The sequence below is a fragment of the Rana temporaria genome, chromosome 1 (genome assembly GCF_905171775.1).
Source record: "Rana temporaria chromosome 1, aRanTem1.1, whole genome shotgun sequence".
In the NCBI taxonomy this organism is placed as follows: Eukaryota; Metazoa; Chordata; class Amphibia; order Anura; family Ranidae; genus Rana; species Rana temporaria.
In genome coordinates, this window is record NC_053489.1 from 165,234,228 (window position 1) to 165,257,139 (window position 22,912).

A 22,912-nucleotide genomic window follows, 5' to 3' on the forward strand; every position below is an offset into this window, starting at 1 on the left:
GCCAGTTTGCCAGGAAGGGAGGGGGAATGAGTCACGAGAGGGTCAATGAGAGCTGCAGTTCCTCTGTGTGTCTGTGTAAATCCAGGAAGTGAACAGGCAGCAGCTTCAGCTGCTCACAGTTAAAATTAATGCAGCCAGACTTTTTTCTGCAGCATATTTGGCAAGTACAGAATCACAGTATATATAAAATAATATGCAAAGTGGTTGGAGGGAAGCTTAAGAATGGCAAATTATTACAAATTACATGAGCAGACTGCAGTTCCTCTTTAAAGTGGTTGTAAACCCCCCAAAAAAACAGTGAGACAAAGGCATAATGAGCTCTTTATTCACTACCTTAGATCACTAAGGCCCCTTTCACATTGAGGAGTTTTTCAGGCGGTAAAGCGCTAAAAATAGCGCTGCTATCCCGCCTGAAAAACTCCTGCACTGCAGACTCAATGTGAAAGCCCGAGGGCTTTCACACTGAGGCGATGCGCTGGCGGGAGACAAAAAAATCTCCTGTCAGCAGCATCTTTGGAGCGGTGAGAGGAGCGGCATGTATACCGCTCCTTCACCGCTCCTTCCCATTGAAAACAATGGGAACCGCGGCAATACCGCCCGCAATGCGCCTCTATAGAGGCGCATTGCGGGCGGTATTAACTCTTTATCGGCCGCTAGCGGGGGTTAATACCACACCGCTAGCGGCTGATACACGCGGCAATTCCGGCGGTATAGCGCCGCTATTTTTAGCGGCGTTATACCGCCACCGCAGCTCCCGCCCCAGTCTGAAAGGGGCCTTACTCAAAGCTCTTGCAGCGGCCCCGCACACCGCTGTGACCGGCGACATGTCTCCTGAAGTTATTTCCAGGTTCGTGAATAGGCCAGAGCTGAATTATTGACATTTGGTTTTGCGTAGCAAAATTTTTTTAAAAATTATTTTGTTTATAGCGCAAAAAAAAAAAAAAAATCGCAGAGGTGATCAAATACTACCAAAAGAAAGCTCTATTTGTGGGGAAACATTTTGTTTGGGTGCCACATCACACGAGCGCGCAATTGTCAGTTAAAGCGACGCAGTGCTGAATCGCAAAAAAAAATGCTCTGGTCAGGAAGGGGGTAAATTCTGAAGTGCTTAAGAGAGCGTAGCGGGGGTGTCCTATGCCTACATACTTTTGCTAATGCCTGCCCCCCATTCTCATCTCAAAAAGTTGGGAGGTATGCATACCTAAGTGAGTGGAAAACATCACTAGAAAGAATTTATAGGGCAAGACATAATAACCAATATAAGTTTATTTCCATTTATTATTAAACTAGAACAGAAATGACCGTACCCTGTGACACCACTGGTGAAGTTGGCTTGGCCTAGAAGGACAGCTGTGGTTATGTTGGGAATCTGTAGGTGTTCCCTACACTGCACTTAACAGCATTGACACCAGCTGCTGTATCAGCCTTGCCTTTTTTCACAGCCATTTGACACATTTGACAGCAGTCTTACAAACTGAACAAATGAGCACCTTCTAGAATTTTTCACATCACACATCAGAAAATTGGCACCTTCTACTAAGATGTTGTTGAGTATCATGAACACATGTATATAAATAAACCGCTCTAATCACCTGCTATACTCTATGCTTTTGAATATGGATATATTAATACTAATTAGTAGTATAACTGCTTATCAATGCAAGACTGATATCTTTCTATAAATTTGGGTACTACAGGTGATGCCATCAACTGTCTTCTGAGGCCTCGTACACACCATCGGACATGTCCGATGAAAACGGTCCGCTGACCGTTTTCATTGGACATGTCCGCTCGGAGATTTCGGTCTGATGGCTGTACACACCATCAAACCGAAATCCCCGCGGACAGACAGCGCGGTGACGTGGTGGTGACGTTGACGCCGCCACGTCACCAAACCAGGAAGTAAAATACTTCCACGCATGCGTCGAATCCATTGGACGCATGCGGGAGATATCTGTCCGCTGGTAAGGTGTACTAACCAGCGCACATGTCCGCCGGACAGCTTTCCAGCGGACATGTTTCTTAGCATGCTAAGAAACATTTGTCCGCTGGAAATCTGTCCGCTAGCCTGTACACACGATCAGATCTGTCCCCTGAAACTGGTCCGCGGACCAGTTTCAGCAGACATGTCCGGTCGTGTGTACGAGGCCTAAACCGTGGCTCAAGGGACAGTGAGCTGAATGTTCACATCGGGCCATTTTGACATGCGATTTGACATGTCAAATCGCCGCTTATTGCCGACAATGGCACCGTCTACTTTTGGCGAATTTAGGGGCAATTTCATTAGACATCTGTGCTGGAACACGGGACTTTACAATCACTTTAAGTTGAATTTATATCTAATTTTGAACAGGTAATTTTTTTAACTGTAACTACAGCCAAAAAAAAAATATCTTTACGTTTTTTGGATAGCATAGGGAAGGGCCAACACCCCTGTAATGTTTGTATTACTGTCTGTGCCTCTGTTAAAGCGGAGTTCCACCCAAAAATTTAACTTCTGCTTTTCGGACTCCCCCACCCCCCTCCGGTGTCAAATTTGGCACCTTTCAGGGGGGAAAGGGGTGCAGATACCTGTCTAAGACAGGTATTTGCACCCACTTCCAGGCATAGACTACCATGGGAGTCACGCCACTTCCCCTCCCCCTCCACCCCTCTGTCTCCTGGGAAACACACTGGTCCCAGGAGAGAGCAGAGACCAGTGAGGGCGCGCCGCGCTACTCGCGCATGCGCCGTAGGGAACCGGGCAGTGAAGCCGCAACGCTTCACTTCCTGATTCCCTCACCGAGGATGGCGGCGGGGGCAGCCGAGAGACGAGCGATTGCGCGGCCTCGGCTGCCGACATCGCGGGCACGCTGGACAGGTAAAAAAAAGTCGGGTGGATCTCCGCTTTAAGAAAATTTAACCTCACTTACTGTCCCTGTGACAATTGGATTTTGAAAATTTTGGGTTGTCGTGGAAACAAGGATTGGCGATAAAACTTCAGTGGAGACACCTTTTTCCCATGATAACTCTTACAGGAGTGAATTTCCCTTCCATGGGGTAGATTTTCTCTCACTTCCTATTGTCTCTCTCTATTTGCAAGTATGTAAGTTGGATGTATGTAACTAGGCGACTGCCTGTATATAGGATAACCCTACAGATGTCCATGTTGCTCTTTTCAGTGTCAACATCTATCTGTAAAATCAAGAACGACCCAGATAGCATTTGATGAAAACCATTGCTATTGGTTAAAACAGGTCAAATGTCATTGTTGTGACGTCAATACCGTCACTGACAGTCTACGTTACACGGACGCATGCCCTTTGCGCTTAGCTGGGCTTGCCCCTACCGACACAACTATGAAGTCGGCTCCTGATACGCTCGTTTGAGCCATGGCATTAGCAGGAAAGGCAGCCACTAAATGCGGACCATCACTTTGGATATCACCAACCTGGAAGCCTCACCAAGGACATCCGTATCCCCCCGTGCTAAAGGCATAACAGAAGATCTTATCACAGCATCTGTGGGTATATCCCGCCGCTTTGATTTTGTAGCGGCCTGCTATGACCGACTTCCTATTAAATGGAGAGGAGGAACTTTCAAATTTAGGATGATCCCTTCTACATATCCGGGTTTGGTGAGCGGACCTTTGGTCCAAAGCAAATATACAGCTGCTCTTGCTTTGTGACTGTTGCATTATCTAGCTATTTGCTATCTTGCTATCCTGGACCTGTTTTGCATGCTGCCACTTTTGCTATCCTGCCTTCTGCCCCCCAGCATTGGCTTCAAGTGTCTTTGATCCACCCTACTGAATGTTTTGTATTTACAGCCCCTTAATACAGGAGTTTATATCCAATTGTGATGTCACTATAATGTTTGATGACATTCATAGATGAGCCCCTGTGCTTAGTCAATTTTCACTATACACTGTTATATCCTTAATATGATCTGGTCAGTCTAATTGGCTGACCCCTTTTTATTGTTGTGTAGCTAACTGGATATTTTCCAGTTGGTTACCCAGCTAGAGTATCATTGCATGCATGCACTTTGTAACGTAGCCAAGTTTTAATATAGACAACGTTGTCTTATTAATTTTAATGACATTGGGTGCTGGTGAAGGGTTTTGAGTGTCTGTAATTTATGTTCTTGACAATTTTGAACCAATAAAACCATTTTTAAATGTGGCACGATCCGTGGCTTCTTTATCCTGGGGGGGTATTTTCTTCCCTATTTCCCCCCGGGGGGGGGGGGTTTCTTTCAGCATTTGCCCATATACATCTTTTTGCAAGATAACCCTTAGGTTCCACCAGTCCAGCTCATTTACAGTATATACAGTATACACTGGACTTTATACTCAAAATTCTACCCACGTTGTGCTACAAAGCCAAACCTGAAAAATAGTTGATTTACCACTAGCACTATTATGATGATTTTGGCTCTACTATTATGATGATAATACATTTAAAGGAACAGTATAGAATAACAATTGGTGGCACTATACTGTGTTGCCCCAAATAGCTTTGTATTGCATGTAAATTCAGTATTTCTTTGTTCCAGATCAGACCAAACAGCAGTATGCCCCACTAAACAGTAATAAAACGCACTACAACTAAGACAAAGGTGAGCGCAGTGTTCTTCTAGTCTCTGAAAGTTCTTTATCTTGGGTAGAGACAGATCAAAATGTTCCCAATTCAGAAAGACATTTGTTAATTCCAATCTACAACCTTAGTTTTTAATCATTAACAATTTAATTGTAGTCATTATTTGTTTAAACTCAGTTAAAAGAGTTAGTGAACAACATGATTTTCACATTTCCTGATGTTTTACTAGAACATTTATCACATAATGTTTAGTTGTGAATTGTAAAGCGTAATTCCGTTGTCTGATAAAAAAAAGAATGTGTGATTATGAGAACTGTAAAGTAATTTCACAAGACTAACAACCCCAGTAATAAGTATCACAGTAACAGGGTTTTTCATGAACATATTTATTTGAGTCTAAGGAAAATGTACCCTTTATAGCTAGTGTCCAATCTGCTAAGCCATAATATGCAACAGCGTGGACAGGTCCCCATGTCCCTTTCGTACTGCTACTATTTACATTTCAGGCTGGGCTGGAGTCCAACAATTTTCCTGCAAAAGGATGCTTACAGAACTTTGTTATAAATGTATGATCCTGGTGAAATATCAGCTGTCACTCAGAGACAAATTAAGGCATAAAGTGGCCCCAGGCAAAGTGTCAGCTTTGGACCCCCATCATTTTGATTGGCATTGACAAGGATTGCAATAGGTACCAAGAAATGCCTAATTTGCATTGTTTGTGCAGCCATAGCCCATCTCACCAGACACCAAGGGCCAGATTCACAGAAGAGATACGACGGCGTATCTCCTGATACGCCGTCGTATCTCTGAGTGTATCTATGCGACTGATTCATAGAATCAGTTACGCATAGATAGCCCTAAGATCCGACAGGTGTAATTGACTTACACCGTCGGATCTTAGGATGCAATACTTTGGCCGCCGCTGGGTGGAGCTTGCGTAGTTTTCCAGCGTCGGGTATGCAAATGAGGTTTTACGGCGATCCACAAAGGTTTTCACGTTCGTTACGTCGTCGCTAGTCATTTTTTCCCGTCACAAAGTTAAGCCTGCTTTAACATGGCTTAACTTTAGACGAGCCATGTTAAAGTATGGCCGTCGTTCCCGGGTCGAATTTCAATTAATTTTTTTTGCGTAAGACGACCGGGAATACGAAAGTACGTTGCGGAAAATTCAAAACGGAGCATGCGCAGTACGTCCGGCGCGGGAGCGTGCCTAATTTAAATGGTACACGCCCCATTTGAATTAGGCGGGCTTGCGCCGGACGCCTTTACGTTACACCGCCGTAAGTTTACACGCAAGTGCTTGGTGAATCAGGCACTTGCGCTGAAAACTTGCAGCGGTGTAACGTATAGACGATACGTTACGCCGCCGCAAGTATATGTGAATCTGGCCCCAACTCTCTACAATGGTATCCTCTTCTTTGAAGCAACAGACAGGTGCACAACTTTGATCAATTTCTCCTTCCCACTGGTTTATTGCAGGAACATTGACAGATGCGGCTGATTTCATGAACATCCACCAGGCCATAAGCTCCTATTTAGGTTGTGGTGATTAGTCCATAAAGTGTCCAAACATGAAGAAATCCTTGAAATCGTGTCTCTTGGGGTGATAGATGACAGAAACACCCAAAGTGCACCTTCCACCGTGAAAATAAAAGATGTGCCCTTACCGGATAGCTATACTCCACGTGATAGGAGCCTAGTAAGACATAGATCCATACATTGGAAACAAATGAAAATGGTGTTGAAGTCAACCTTGCTGGTTTCTCCCTTTCCTTCTCTAAGATAAAGGGAGATAAGCGCTTGGTAGTAATGTCCCTCAGGTCACGGCTGTGCTGGTGGCTCCCAGCACTTCCTAGTCCACGGGTACACTTGGGGAGGCCGCTGATGTCACTTATGGAAGGGCTGGGAGCCACCAGCACAGCCGTGACCAGAGGGACATTACTACCATCTGCAGCTTGTCCCTGTATTGAGACAAGTGCTTGGTAGACATAATACAGGGTTCATCTCTGAGGAGCGGATGAGCTGCAGCTGGTAGTAATGTCCCTCTGGTCACGGCTGTGCTGGTGGCTCCCAGCACTTCCAGAAGAGATGTCGGTGGCCTCCCCCGAGTGTACCTGTGGACTAGGAAGTGCTGGGAGCCACCAGCACAGCTGTGACCAGAGGGACATTACTACCAAGTGCTTATCTCCCTTTATCTTAGGGAAAGAAAGGAAGAAACCAGCAAGGCTGACTTCAATGCCATTTTAGTTTGTTTCCAATGGATGAATCTTCAATGATGTGTGAATCTATGTCTTACAGGGTCTTATAATGTGGAGTCTAGCTATCCGGTAAGGGCACATATTTTATTTTCACGGTGGAAGGTGCACTTTGGGCGTTTCTGTCATCTATCACCCCAAGAGACACAATTTCAAGGATTTCTTCATGTTTGGACAGTTAATGGACTAATCGCAATTATTTAGTTATTATATTGTTAATAAGTTATTAGTGCGGCAATCTTTTGATTTTTATGCCAGTTGTTTTTTTTTATTATTTATCAACACTCTTCACCTGTGCAATTACTACATTCCTTTTTCCTATCTACAGGGCCGTCTTTAAGGCAGGGCAAAAGGGGAAGCGGCCCTGGGCCCTGTCATTGTTGTGGGGCCCAAAGCAGCTGCCTAATACTTGCCAACTATCCCAGTTTAAATTCCCTTGTCCCTTGAAGTTCTAGTCTTGTGCTGTGTCCTGATATCTCAGTGTGAAGGACTGCTACTAATACTGCCCAGCTCTGCTCTATTGTTGTGTACAGATGACTCACCTGCAGACCCTGTGTTTACATGTAAATAACCGTCATTCATATGTAAATAAGAGGAGCATTCATATGTAAATAGCATTTGTATTCATGTGTAAATAGCTTAGTCCGGTGACATTCATATGTAAATAAAGGCCGCATTCATATGTATATCATTCCCCTCTGCAGTGAAGAGATGATGTGCTGTTATCTCTAGCAACCAATCAGTGAGCAGTATTACTGTTCAGTAATCTCTAGCAGCCAATCAACAACAATAAATCATGTGCTGTAACCTCTAGCAACTAATCAGTATGCCGTATTGTGTGCTGTAACCTCTAGCAACCAGTCAGTGAGTGGTAATGATATGTTGTAACCTCTGGCAACCGATCGCAATTACTGCCTGATCTGATACATTAAACTGATTTTAGGTCTAGCTGATACATATTGTATGTCTCAGAGCAGGTGGAGAGCAAAATTGCATGGGGGCCCCCAAGAAATTTTTTGCCCAGGGTTCAATCAACATTAAAGACGGCCCTGCCTATCTAGATTGCCTTGAGAAGAATGCTGCCTTCACCAATGAATGATATCTGAAGTTGCAACTTTGGTTTAGAGTAGGACCAAGATAGGGACTGGAGATTAACCACTTAAGACCCGGACCAAAATGAAGGTAAAGGACCAGGCCCCTTTTTGCGATTCGGCACTGTGTAGATTTAACTGACAATTGTGCGGTCGTGCGACGTGGCACCCAAACAAAATTGGCGTCCTTTTTTTCCCCACAAATATAGATTTCTTTTGGTGGTATTTGATCACCTCTGTGGTTTTTATTTTTTGTGCTATAAACAAAAATAGAGCGACAATATTTTTTACTTTTTGCTATAATAAATATCCCCCAAAAATATCTAAAAAAAACATTTTTTTTCCTCAGTTTAGGTCGATACGTATTCTTCTACCTATTTTTGAAAAAAAAAAACGCAATAATCGTTTATCGATTGGTTTGCGCAAAATGTATAGCGTTTACAAAATAGGGGATAGTTTTATTGCATTTTTATAAAAATAATTTTTTTTACTGCTAATGGCGGCGATCAGCAATTTTTTTGGTGACTGCGACATTATGGCGGACACATCGACAATTTTGACACATTTTTGGGACCATTGTCTTTTTCACAGCAAAAAATGCTATAAAAATGCATTGTTTACTGTGAAAATGACAATTGCAGTTTGGGAGTTAACCACTAGGGGGCGCTGAAGGGGTTAAGTGTGACCTCATATGTGTTTTTAACTGTAGGGGGGCGGGGCTGGACGTGTGACGTCATTGATCGCCTTTCCCTATATCAGGGAACAGACAATCAATGACAGTGCCACTGTGAAGAACGGGAAAGGTGTGTTTACACACACCTCTCCCCGTTCTTCAGCTCTGGGGACGATCGTGGGACTCTGGCGGCGATCGGGTCCGCGGGTCCTGCGGCCACGAAGCTTCGAACCGCGGCTGGGCATTAAACAATCACGTACAGGTACGTGATTGTGCCCAGCTGTGCCATTCTGCTGATGTATATCAGCGTTAGGCGGTCCTTAAGTGGTTAGGACAAACGGAAGTTCTACTGGAAGGCCATAAATCCAAAGTTGGCCCTGACCACATAAATGACAGATTAAGAGCCCATTCACACCTAGGCGTTTTGTCGCCTGTAGTGTGACGCCCGCTGCCGCCCCGACACGCCAGAGGGATGATGTAACATTGCCCTCTATGGAGATGGTTCACATCTCCACGCCGAACGCCTGTCGCCTGAAAAAAAGTCCCGAGCCTTTTTTTCAGGCGTCTTTCTGCGTTCGGCATAGGAGATGTGAACCATCTCCATAGAGGGTAGGCGGCTCCCCGCTGGGCAGAGGGAGGCGGGGGACAAGCAGTCACAGTCCCGCTGCGGGCGCTGGAATGAAATCATTGCTTCCTCTTCAGACGCTGGCAGGGAGACATCACAACATGCTCAGCTCATCACCGGATTGTTGTTGACCTGGAGGCCGCCCGGAAGCCGATGTGACAAGCCGGGCGGACATGGCACGATGAGTCATCAGGCTGAGATGAGGCTGCAGACTGGTGGTAGTAGTAGGTGCTGTCAGCATGGCAGAGGCTGGTAGAAGGAGGGCAGAGTGCGGGCCAGGCGGCCAGCAGGAGGGATCTGATCTCCCGGTCTGTACAGAGTGCGGAGCAATGTCTGCGGGATCACGACTATGGCTGCATTCACAATCGCGTAGTTTTGTCGCCGCAAATCGCGGTACAAAACGCCGCTATTTGTCGCCGCATTTCGCGGGACAAAACGCCGCGATTTTGTACGCCGAGGTGTGAATGCAGCCTAAGCAATGATAAATAAAATATGTCAGTAAGTAACCCTTTATAGCCTTTCATAAACCAGTTACAAAAGAAGGAGATGAGTCGTATGATCTCAAGGCTTGCTGAAATCCCTTGTGATTTATGAAGAACTAGTGTTGAGTTGCACAGTTGCTGACAAGCAGACATATTACAATCATGTGGTGAACACACTAGTGAATCACTTCTATTTTTAGCTGATGTCATAATGTCCAGAAATCACCTGTGAGGTTTTTACCGTGTTTACATGCCGCGTTTAGGTGTGTTTTGCCGCATTTGTGTTTAGAAGCGTTTCTAAAAAAATCTTTTTTTTTTTTTTTTTTAAATAGGCAAAACTGAAAACACGGCCACGTTTAGAAGTGTTTGGCGCTTGAAATGCCTCTGAACTAATTTTTTTGCTTTCCAAAAAAATGCCTCCAAAATCAACTGCCTAGAAACGACTATAAACGACCTTGTGTACATCTACTGATAAGATCACATAGAGGAGAGTTCAGGACAGGAGCAGCTGAAAAAATGGCCAACTGCTAAATGTCCGTTTACCAGCAGTAGTTGTCACGAGGCCTTTGCCACACAGCTTGTTAACTATACTCCTTGGCAGAGAAATGTACTTACATAAAAGCTAGAGAACAGAAGTTCTAGAAATGTTTTAAAACCTTCCGACAGTAAAGTGATCTTAGCAATAAAATAACAGACCTATCTATAGATTAGGAGTAAAGTACAGTTGAAACTGAATTGTATGCCTTGCATGTAACACTCCCTGTTTAGTACAATTCTGTTACCTCAAGTACAATAAATGTACATTTTTTAAGGTTTATAGAAGCAGACAAGGAATGTATAAAACTAAACATAAAACAGAAGATATTCAATACATATAGTACATTTTAACCACTCCAAAAGGTTTTACCCTCTTCATGACCAGGCAATTTTTTTGCTATTTAGCACTTGCGCTACATTTAACTGGTAATTACGCAGTCGTGCAACGTTGTACCCACATGAAATTTGTCCTTTTTTTCCCCACACAGATTGAGCTTTATGTTGGTGGTATTTAATCACCACGTGTTTTTTGTTTTTTACTATATTAACGAAAAAACACATACATGTCTTTGGTAGAAGAAAAATCCCAAAAGGTGTATATTGATTGGTTTGTGTGGAAGTTATAGCATCTACAGTACAAACTTTGGTATAAATACTAGAATTTGTATTTTTTTTTAATTTTTTTTATAATAGTAATCAGTGACTTATAGTGGGACAGTGCCACGGAAAATCTGACACTAACTGACACTGGGTGAGAACTAACTGACACTGACATCACCAGTGACATTACTACAGCGATCAGTGATCATACTATACAGTGTCACTGTGCTAATAACATTGGGATGGGGTTGACTTTTCTAGGTACTCAAGGGGTTAAGCATGTGCCCAATTAGCGTTAATGACAGGGCGGTCCCTGCACAGTGTGCAGGGACCATCCTGTCATCTGCCGGCTCAGCGGGGATCAACGGAGCGACCCCCGCTGAGCAAAAGGAAATACATGTACGGATCCTCACTGGATCCATACATGTGAAAGGGGCCTTAGTGTTGTCCCGATACCAATACTAGTAGCAGCTTACAGACGCTTCTCCTTCTCCCCACTGCGTTTTTCAGCTGCTATATTGAGATCTATACAGGGAGATCAGTGCTTGTAACTCCCCCCCACCGCCGCACCGATCACCCCTGACTGTCCCTGTATCCTTCTCCAGTTCCCCTCTGTGTTGTCCTTCATGCTCCTCCAGGCTCCTCCGGTCCCCCTCCGTGCTCCGCTTCCCCCTCCGTGCTTCTGTCCTCCTCCTTGCTCCGCTCCCCCTCCCCCTCTATGCTTCTGTCCTCCTCCGTGCTCCTCTGCCCCCTTTGTCCTGGATCTGTCAGGATGGAGAGCGGAGGAAGGAGTCGGTAAATCTGTCATTTATCGGCTCCTTCCTTTTCTGAAAGAACAAAGTCAGTGACTCTGTCCATTCATAACTGAGCATTGTAAACTGGGCATCGTAAGCATGTTTACGATGCTTCAGTTTATGAATGGAGAGGAGCCTCTGTCTCCTGTACATTCATCTCAGTGCAGATGAGGCTGCAGAGAAAGTAACTGGGTAATCTCTATCCTCAGTTCCTTTCCATGCCTCAAAGTAGAGATGTCAGGGGTCTGTCAGGGCTAATACAAATAAAATAAACATTTGAATAAAAATGTAAAAGGTTAAATTGTAAAAATAATAACAAAAAAAAATAAAAAACACACTGACACCGTCCACTCCTACCCCCCCCCCCCCCCATACCAAACAAATAAAAAAAAAAGCATTGTAAAAAAAATAACAACAAATATTATTGTAAAAAAGAATTTAAGAAAATAAATTGTAAAACAAAAAATTGTAAAACAAATTAAAAATAAAAATATAAAGAAACTACTGACACAGTCCACGCGCGTCATCAGTGCTGCAGATTAGCTCCACTGTCACATGACATAAAAAAATATCGGCAATCGGTATCGAGTACTTGGAAAAAAAAGTATCGGTACTTGTACTCGGTCTTAAAAAAGTGGTATTGGGACAACCCTAGTACTAATGCAAACATTCCTTTAGTACATATCACAAACGTCACAAGAATTTTTTACGGATAATTTGGGTAGCCATGGCTGCAAGGTGGTAGTGAGTGCAAACTTATATGTCTTACATTTGTAAGAAAGAATTGGTAGTCCCTTAGGTTTGCTGTTGCAGTATTTAGCACCACATATACTGTAAGCTTGTCACACAATTTGTCTGAATTGGTCTCAAGGGTCATACACTTGATCAGAAAATTGTACAAAAAATACCGCTTTTGAAGCGATCGTACGATAATCTGATCGTTAGTACAGCTTCCGTCCGTAATTTTTTGAAGGGACAAACGCAAAAACTTTTTTAAACCAACAATACTCTACAATAATTACCGTACATCACTTCCAACTTTTTATTCTGTCATGTAAGAATTTTCATACTTTAATAACATCTTCATTTCCGATATGGAGACTAGCATGAAAAAAAAACGATAATCTCATCCTGTATACTAGGCTTCAAACTTTGTGTGAGCACTTGAAGCCACTGATAAAATAAAATAGAGCCAGGTATACCTTTATTGGCTAAAGAAACAACATAAAGGTTCCTAATTTCCAGGCCAGCAAGGTTATTTAGAACCTAACCTAATGATAATCTGTTTTGTATGACTGTGCCCTTTCTTCAAGGTTGGCATGTATCTGCTTACATATCAAAAATGTGTGGCACTCACTATGGTCACGTGTGGTGTCCTCACTTGGCCACAGTTATTGTTCCCCTCATAATTCAGAAGTTTAGCACACATGGTCAGTCAGAGGAAACCAGGACTGTAGAAAACCAAGAGTTCTGGTATGAGGGATTTCGAGATCCTTTTTACGGTTGATGTAAAGTTGGTTTGTGCTTTGTTTTTATTCCTCCATCATGTCAATATGAATGCAAGGGAAAGGAATGGCAAATGCATCTCAGTCTCAAACACCTGTGTACACTAGCCCTAATTTTGCCCATACAATTTAGTTGTAGGGCCGGTGTATAGGAAAAGCCTGATTACTCTCAGTACTGCAAATCATTTGAGTACTGCCAAGTGCTCTATAAACCTGCAAGTTAGCTCTGCTGACTTAGCAAGAATATGTCAGTGGGGGAAAGGACAGAAATGCAGGCAGACGGTGTCAGTGCCAGTTTTCCTGGGCAAGAGCAAAGCAAACCGGGCAGGGTTTTTTATCTGCCCTTCAATGTTCCTCTACAGTTTTTGACTGGGGGTGTTTGCCTACCACCATACACATTATAAAACAGCCAAACTGGACAAATGTCATGTCATGTCTATGACATGCTTAAATCTCTTACTTTTCTATCTATTATTCTACCACATGTATGGTAAAAAGTTTATGCTTCCTGCATAAACTAAACTAAACATAAACTAAAAACATAAACTAAACTACATGCCTGCGGGGAGACACTGTAAAGGGATGTAGTCCCAAGGGAGGGGGCGAGCAAGCTGACTAACCCCCAGCCAGAACTGCTCGGATGATGGGGGCAAGCTTACTGAAGAGGAACAGGAAGTGAGAAATTCAGACAAAGAAAAAAAACATTCTGAAGGGAAATCAAAGGAAAAGGTAAGTGAAACAACAATGCACTAGCTTACATTTAAAAAATAAAAAACAAACCTTTACAACACCTTTAATTCAGTTTTCTTGTTTCAAATGTGTGTTCTTAAGGATTAAACTATACATGATTTATTAATTCCAGGATCTTATTTTAGCATAACGCATTTTGTAAAGATAAATTTGCTAGAAAAGACTGTCAAACGTCAACGAAAAAGCATTTATTTTACTTTCATCATCACTCACCTGACACCTCTACAAATCCATCTCTGGTTTTCACTGTCAGCTCCTCTGGTTTGAAACTTTGTACATTAACACACACCTTCCAGGGCTGGCTGGGGACAGGCACAGTATTACGGCCTTCGGGGTATCCTGTATAGCGGGCACTATATCCAGGAGGGGAGACACCAGCAGTCCTTGCTAGGCCTGATCTTAAAGGACCCGACCAGGAGGCTGTGAGTCTGGGCCTTGCCCAGTCAGGCCAGTCCATGGTTAAATCTTCTGGAAATCCAAAATCATCATCCAGGAGACGGGATGACAGACCCTGATCACGGAAAGGATCGCGGGCTCCCCTGGTCCTGTTTGCAGGATAATGACAAGTGAAAGGTAACTGACTGTCAGCCATATTGCAACAAAGATGTAAGAGATGTCAAAGGAGACAAGTCTCTGTTATTTCCAAATGATATTGCTGACGGTCAGATAATGTTTGCAGTCGAGCTCGTATATTTCCAATGAATGAATAAGAAAGGAGCGAAGTTGAGCCAAGATAAATTAAAAGTAACCTGGATTCTTCAGGGAATTAAGCAGAGTCATTGGGAGTGAGTACAGCTTCTTGATCTTCCGGCTTCAGACTGCAAGTGCCTTGCACTGGCTAAAATAAACATCACAGCCATCAGCCGAGAAAGTTCTGTAAACTTCTGTGCTGCAGTGAATGGCTCCTATTTATATCTTCTTCTAATGCTTGCAGCCTGTGGCCTGTCAGCTGGGTATTTGGAGCCTATGAAACACCCTCCAAGAATCTGCTTTTGTAACAGCTGATGACTCCCAGAAGGGACTGGACTTGTTACTCAGGGTGTCCAATTTTAGACGGCCTTCTCTTGCAGGGCCCTCCTTTCGTTTTCCTCCCCCTCTCCTCTCATCCATTTTTTCTATGCTCAGCAGGGATGTGTCTGAACACATTAGTATGAGTGTGCATCTGCATTTAGAAGATGCCATTCCTTGAATTATGATTTCATTACTGGAATTAAACTTTAATCATTTAAATTTGCTCATTTCTTTCTCTCTCTCTCTCTCTTATATATTTGGATCCGGTACATAATATAGTTTTTATGCTTCATATTTTTGTTTTCAACATCAAGGATTATACGTATAGGGCTAGATTCAGTAACACTTACAACGGGCGTATCAGTAGATACGCCGTCGTAAGTCCGAATCCGCGCCGTCGCAACTTTAAGCTATGCTCAAATTGAGATACGCTTAAATGTTGCTAAGATACGACCGGCGTAAGTCTCCTACGCTGTCGTATCTTAGGGTGCATATTTATGCTGGCCGCTAGGTGGCGCTTCCGTTGATTTCAGCATAGAATATGCAAATGAGCTAGATACGCCAATTCAGAAACGTACGTGCGCCCGGTGGATTTTTTTACTTTGTTTGCGTAAGGCTTTTTCCGGCGTAAAGTTACTCCTGCTATATGAGGCATAGCCAATGTTAAAGCGGTAGTTCCCCCTCAAAAAAAAATTAAGATTAGATTCATGCTCATTTTGTCTAGGGGAATCGGCTAGTTTTTTTAAAAACGAAGCAGTACTTACCATTTTAGAGATACATCTTCTCCGCCGCTTCCGGGTAAGGTCTTCGGCACTGGGCGTTCCTTCTTGATTGACAGGCTTCCGACGGTCGCATCTATCGCGTCACGATTTTCCGAAAGTAGCCGAACGTCGGTGCGCAGGCGCCGTATAGAGCCGCGACGATGTTCGGCTTCTTTCGGCATCTCGTGACGCGCTGTATGCGTTGGTCGGATGCCTGTCAATCAAGTAGGAACGCCCAGTCCCGACCATCATACCCGGAAGCGGCGGTGAGAACACATATAGGAAACAGTATGTACGGACATATTTTTTTTATAAAAAACAGCCGATTCTAATAGTCATTAATCTCATAAATGCAATGTTAAAAGTTTTTTTTTAGGGGAATCTCCACTTTAAGTATGGAAGTCGGGACAGTGTCGAATTTTACGTTGTTTACATTGTTTGCGTTAGTCGTTCGCGAATAGCGCTTAGCGTAAATTACGTTCACGTCGAAAGCATTGACTATTTGCGACGTGATTAGGAGCATGCGCACTGGGATACGTTCACGGACGGCGCATGCGCCGTTCGTTAGAGACGTCATTTACGTGGGGTCATGTTTTATTTACATAAAACACGCCCACCTCCTCACAATTTGAATTAGGCGCGCTTACGCCGGCAGATTTACGATACGCCGCCGTAACTTAGGGCGCAGGTTTTTTGTGAATACAGAACCTGCCTCACTAAGTTACGGCGACGTATCGTATTTCAGATACGCTACGCCCGCACAAAGTTACGGCGGGCTATCTGAATCTAGCCCATAGTATACTGCATATGGAAGACAGATGATAGAGAGATATTGTAGTCACTTTTTCTATAAAAAACACTACTGGCCGTCTTGTTGTCATTGCCATATAAACCATTACATAACGACACAGCTGCCAACTGTCACTGATTTCAAAGGGATAGTCCCTGATTTGGAACAAAGTCCCTTTGTCCCTCTTTCATCCTCATTTGTCCCTCATTTTCATCTGATCTATATAGTTGTATATAAAATGAACTTTTTATCTTTCAGATAGTGATTCCCAGTGCTAAACATTTAATGGCTATCCAAATTCTAAATTGCCGCCTCTGTAAATTTCAAAAGCCAGTTTAAAGGAATAGAGGTGGTAAAAAAAAAGAAACAAGAAAAAAAAAAACACTTGTGGGTTTAAATAAAAAAAAAATTCTATATAATTCTACTTTAACGGGGCATATTGGGGTGTGTATCCTATGCCTACATACTTTTTTTCTAATAAGTGTCCCTCCTCCCCAGAAGATGATCCTCCCCTGTAAAATATATATATGGTCAAAACTTTTTTTTTTTTAGTTTTGTATAAGGTAGGGAAGGGTCGGTTAATTTTTAGTTCTTTTGGGGAGATTTCCTAACTTCCCATCACTTTTTGTCCCAGAGATGCAATACGGGTAAACCCCTACAAAGCAAACAGTTCTCCTGTTTTAGACAGTTGTAAATGTGTTCATTACTGTAAAATTTGGGGTTTCCCATCACTTTCTGTCATTACCAGGACAAATGGAGAATGTGAATCTACATAGCAGGGACATAGACAACAGTAAACTTAAAGTGGTAGTAGCAGGGCCAAAACTAGGGGGGGGCTGGGCAGGGGTGCACATGTCCCGGGTGATGCATCTAGGGGGGCACCGCCAGGGGTTCCATCACCCCCACCCACGCTGGGAAGTGCTGCTCTAAGAGTGTCACTGCCACCCCATCAAGTGTACATAGTCTACATAGTTTGCCAAATAGCGGAGAACCAAATTTGAGGGAGACTGCGCAGGCGCACTAGCACTGAATCACCCTGCTCCTCCTGCAGAAAGGCATTCCACAGTGACGCTTCAGCATGGGAGAGCCTTTGTGGAACTGGAAGGCATTTATTAAGACAAGGAGAGGGTGCAGAAGGCCCTGGACTGAGGGGGCTCAGAGAAGGACCTGGACTGGGGGTGCAGTGGGGGCCTTGGGCTGATGGGGGGGTGCAGAGGTGGTGTTGGAGTGGGGGAGGGGTGCAGAGGAGGCCCTGGACTAGGAAAGGGTTGGTGTGGCAAATACCCTGGATTAGGAATGGAGGCCCTGGACTAGGAGGGCAGTATACACAAGGCCCTGGACTGGGAAGTGCAGAGCTGGCCCTGGACTAGCAAGGGAGCGCAGAGGAGTCCTTGAACTAGGGGATGCAGAGGGGGGCCTAGACTAGGAGGGGAGTACACAGAAGGCCCTGGACTGGGGGGTGCAGTTGAGGCCCTGGACTGGGTAATACAGAAGAGGCCCTGGACTAGGAAGGGAGTACATCGGAGGCCCTGGACTGGGGGGTGTAGCGGAGGTCCTGGACTTGAAAAGTGGTGTGGCAAAGGACCTAGTTTTGGAAGGCAGGGTGCAGAGGAGACACTGAACTTGTGGGGGGTGGGCTGTAGAGCAGGCCTTGGAATAGGGGGAAGTGCAAAAGAATCCCTGGACTGAGAGGGGGGTCAGAAGAGGCTCTTGACTAGGAGATGGTGGTTGGTGTGGCAAAGGCCCCTGAATAGGAAGTTACAAGGGAGATACTTAACTAAATTAGGGGGTGCTTGGAGGTTCCAGATTATGAGAGGGTGTTTCTGGAGGCCCTGGCCTAGGACAGCAGGTGTCTGGAGGCCCTGGACCATAAGAGGGGGATAGTGAAAGCCCTCTGGACTAAGAAAGAGGGTACCTGAAGAACCTTCCAGCCTCAGAGAGAAAGAGCCTGGATCTAAAGCCTGTACTGTCTGTTACATATTCGCTTGTGGCACAGTCATTAAAGCATATGGCAATTTAAGCCCCTCCCACTATTGTTGCAATCTTACCACACCTACAGTTTTGGCACGGCACTTCTATATTGCCACATACCATTTTTCTTGGGGGTGCAAAAAAATTACCAGCCCTGGGTAACAGATGTGCTAGCTACGCTACTGGGTTGTAAAGTCCAAGAAATAAAATTGAGCCCCCATCATTTTAAGTCATAATGTGCTAGTATGCACCACAAACTATCATATTATGACAGACTTACCTTAAAATTAAGCCAGAGGCGCACTGTCGCTGCTATTATCGCTTTCATTTGCATGTCTTGTTTCTTGGTTGGCGAGCTCCAGCCATTTGAATGGCCAGGGTGCAATTAAGTCACTCCCTTTTATGCATGCTGGAGTCACGGTCACAGTACAGTGATTTAATGGACAGCATACTCCAGTATGCCGTCCATTCAGAGTGCAGTGCGCATGTGACGGTGATGTCACTGGCCTATACAAATGTGAATATCTCCTAAATGGTACATGTATTCATTATACTTGTAGGTACAAGTCATAAGCAAACTTTAATACTGTTTTAACAAGGGTTCTAATCGTATGCTAAGTAATTCAAAAAGTTTTGTCTACACATACACTTTAAAACAAAGTCTATAATGCCCGGAGCACTAGGTGGCTCGTTTAAGTTAGAATAGTGTAATAGACCTATACAGCATTATAAAAAAAAAATGCATAGCCATTTGTCCAGTGAATAATTCCAGATATCGCTAGATGGAATTAGCAAATAAATGTAACTATTGGAGAGGGACTTGCCATTTGTTACAAGTATCTTCTAATTCCTTCTAGCATTCCATAGAACTGTTTGTTTTATTTTATTTAATTATTTCAGGTACTTATATAGAGCCGTAAATTTTCACAGCGCTTTTACATTCACATTTGCACATTCACATCAGTCCCTGCCCTCAAGGAGCTTACAATCTAACAATCTAAGGTCCCTAACTCACATTCATACATACTAGGGCCAATTTTGACAGGAGCCAATTACCCTACCAGCATGTCTTTGGAGTGTGGAAGGAGACCGGAGTACCCGGAGGAAACACATATAGACACAGGGAGAACATGCAAACTTCAGGCAGGTAGTGTCTACATTGAATCTCCTATTACCAAAAAAAATCCTATGGATTTCCTAGGCTAATCAGCTCAAGCGAGTGGCCATAATGCAGTATTGCTACTGCCCATAATAAAAAAAGTCCATTTAGAAGAAAAAATTGCCACTTCACACAGGTGATGTTACAATGAAACAAATAATAATTTCAAATGGAAATTTGGCAAGTCTTTCATTCAACAGAAATAAATATATAAAGGTGACAACATCCACAAAACACTAGAAACTACTAGAAAACTGCCTTATAATGTTGAACAGAAGTAAGAAGTAAGACTTGGGGGTCTATGTATAAAATACTCGCTGTGCTAATGTCTTAAACTTTCGCACTGGCAATGCAAATGTTTCCTGTATTTTGTAATATAATTATCTCCTATGATCGTTAGCTCTATCTAGTGGCCATAATGCAGTATATTTACTGAAATAACTTAATCCATATAAAAAAAAAAAATACTACTATATGATGGAGTTGATGATTACAGGAGATAATTATATTACAAACAATACAGTAAACATTCATAGTGTCCATGAAACTGGTTAAAGCGGAGTTCCGGCCACAATTTCACTTTTTAAATATAAATGCCCCTGTAATACACAAGCTTAATGTATTCTAGTAAAGTTAGTCTGTAAACTAAGGTCCGTTTTGTTAGGTTGTTACAGCATTTAGACACTTTATAAAATAGAAATTGACTGGGGCCATCTTAAGTGTGGGCATCATGAAGCCAGACTGTATGACTTCCTGGATTTCAGCCTTGCAGATCTCGCACATGCTCAGTGCTGCACAAGCAGTGTAATAGGTTTCAGATCAGGTTTCAGCACCTGTACTGTCCAAGTCACATGATTCTTCGAGATTGGGGAGTGCACAGACTCCTGGAAAGTTACACCCACTACATTCCCAGGAGTGTGTGCGGTGTAGGTTAGGAAGCTTAAGCACCTAGGTACATGAAGAGGGAAGATTAACTATTCTGCCTAGCAACAACACTTTGAAGGCATCTAAAAAAAAAAAAATTCTTATAGGACTAATGACATTTTTTTAAAACTACTGATGTAATGTTATATTTATGGGTGGAACTCCACTTTAAGACATCTGTAAAGTGGAGTCATACATATACCTCTTGGTGTGTCCCAGGCAAATAAATATGTATCTAAAAAATGTGTACATCAGTAGAGGGCACAATGGCATGTTTCTGTTTCTGTGACAACACTCTATCACTGTATCCCAATTGTTTTCTTGTGTTGCCTCCTTGTCAAACACTTCAAAAGGGACTACACATGGAAGAGACAACCTAGTTCAGTATCTCCCTTTTACCCCCCCAACCATCGAATCAGTCACTTTGGGTGCTAATCCTGCTGCCTCCTGGGAGATGTGATGTAAGCATCCCAGGCGGCTGCAGGGCCAGATATGTGTCATTCTGGCCTAGGCCAGAATGCTGGCATGGAGTGGGGCCAAGGATAAAAGTAAAAATATGGGGGGGGGGGGTGTTATAACTGAACTCATTTTCTATGTATTAAGATAAGAAAACCATCTTGATCAAGTTGATAATAATGCTGTTAATTGTGAAACAGTGGCTTAACATCGTCGACGTGTAAGGCCCCGTACACACGACAGAGGAACTCGACGTGCTTGGCACGTCGAGTTCCTCGTCGAGTTTTGGGATGAAGCCGCCGAGGAGCTCGGCGGGCCGCCTTCTCCCATAGAACAACATGTTCTCTATTTTCTCGTCGAGCTCCTCGGCGGCTCCATCGAGCCAAAACTGTACAGACGACAGAGTTTCTCGGCAGAATCCGGGTTTTGACCGAGTTTCTCGGTGATTTCTGCCGAGAAACTCTGTCGTGTGTACGGGGCCTAACAGGAAGTGCTGATGTTGGCAGAATCTCCAGGTAAAAACTTTGCAACATATTCTCAAACAAATGATTTAGTTAATAAAACTGTATAAAGTGATGAAGGATACCATACATACTGGAAATACATTTAGAGTTTACATATACTTTAAAGCCGTGAAAAAAAAATGATTGCCAGATCAAATACAAATTAACTGTAAAAGAATTCCAATAAAATTAAAAAGAATGCTAGGCTAATTTCACTTTGAACCTTCCAACAACCTTCCATGAAAACTGTGCAAATTATTACTTAAAAATCCTATGTTATCTTTAACCTTCTTACAATGTTGTATTGTAAAGCTTCATGGCAATACCCCTATTGGTTTCTAATGACAGCAAATCCATTATCCAATAGCCTGTGATTATTCAAAACTAAGAATTAAATAAAAGGCAACCATGGGACTAGCAGAAATCACCAGCGAGAGAATAGTGCAGCTATACAGGTTAAATGGCTTGAATCACAAAATATAAAAGAAATCCCTGTTCCGTGATTAGTCCAAAACTGCACTATTAATTGCCGCACTGGTCTCATTATAGAAATAATATAAAAGTCTGCTCTAATATATGAAGATTTTTTTTTGATATATTAAATGTTTAGTTGCTTATAGAATGTAAACCAAATAAATTACAAGGCCTGACTTGATCTGAGGATTTAGAAAACAATAGGCTTAGTAATAATGCACATAATGCAGGTACAAGGTGTGCCTTAATGGGAGAAGGGTTTGTTCAATTAAATGTAAACCTATGATGTAATGTTGGCTCTAAAGCTATCTGAACATAGTTAAAGGGAACCTGTCAGGATAGAAATATATAGGAGCTGCCATTTCTGATATATATTTTTTAAAGTATAACCCTTTACCATTGCTTCAATATGTAGGGCCTGATTTATAACAGAGAACAAATATTGCTATCTACATTTCACATTTGATTGTAATTTTGGTCCACACTACTGCCTGTATTTTACAGCCCATTCATAAAAAAACAGGGTAAGGGTAAGAAAGAGGAAAGAGCAAGATTATCTGAGGTACCACGTCTAATCCAAGCCTCTATCTTGATCGCCGTTACTACTGCAACCGAGCTACGCTGTTCATAGCTGGCAATGACTTAAAATGAATGCCCTGGTATACTCCCCCTGTGTGACGTCTCAAACAGTCACAAGTGGAGAACCAGGAAGGATAGGAGATGGGCACACTATCGCGATGCTTCCGTGCTATGCCGTTTACAGGGGATAGAAATGGCCCGACATGACTGAACGGACAGACTGCGCATGTTCCGATGACGTCATCAAACATTGTGGGATGGATTGTGAGGAGACTGTAAATGTAAGACCTTGTGTACACTGCTTCTGGTAAACAAACGTTTAGGAGAAGTTGGGCATTTTTTTCAACTGCTCCTGAACTCTCCTCTATGTTATCTTATCAGTAAATGTACAC

General features: G+C 43.1%; 1 protein-coding gene across 1 annotated transcript in view; it reads right to left on the minus strand.

Moving 5' to 3' along the window:
* The window catches only part of HSPB8 (heat shock protein family B (small) member 8), an 83,065-nt gene extending 68,151 nt beyond the window's left edge, over positions 1-14,914 (minus strand). Inside the window, exon 1 of the mRNA XM_040345564.1 lies at positions 14,106-14,914. Coding sequence (XP_040201498.1) covers positions 14,106-14,484 — 379 coding nt within the window. The 5' untranslated portion in view covers positions 14,485-14,914. The remainder of the gene's footprint in view (positions 1-14,105) is intronic.
* Positions 14,915-22,912: the final 7,998 nt, after the last annotated feature.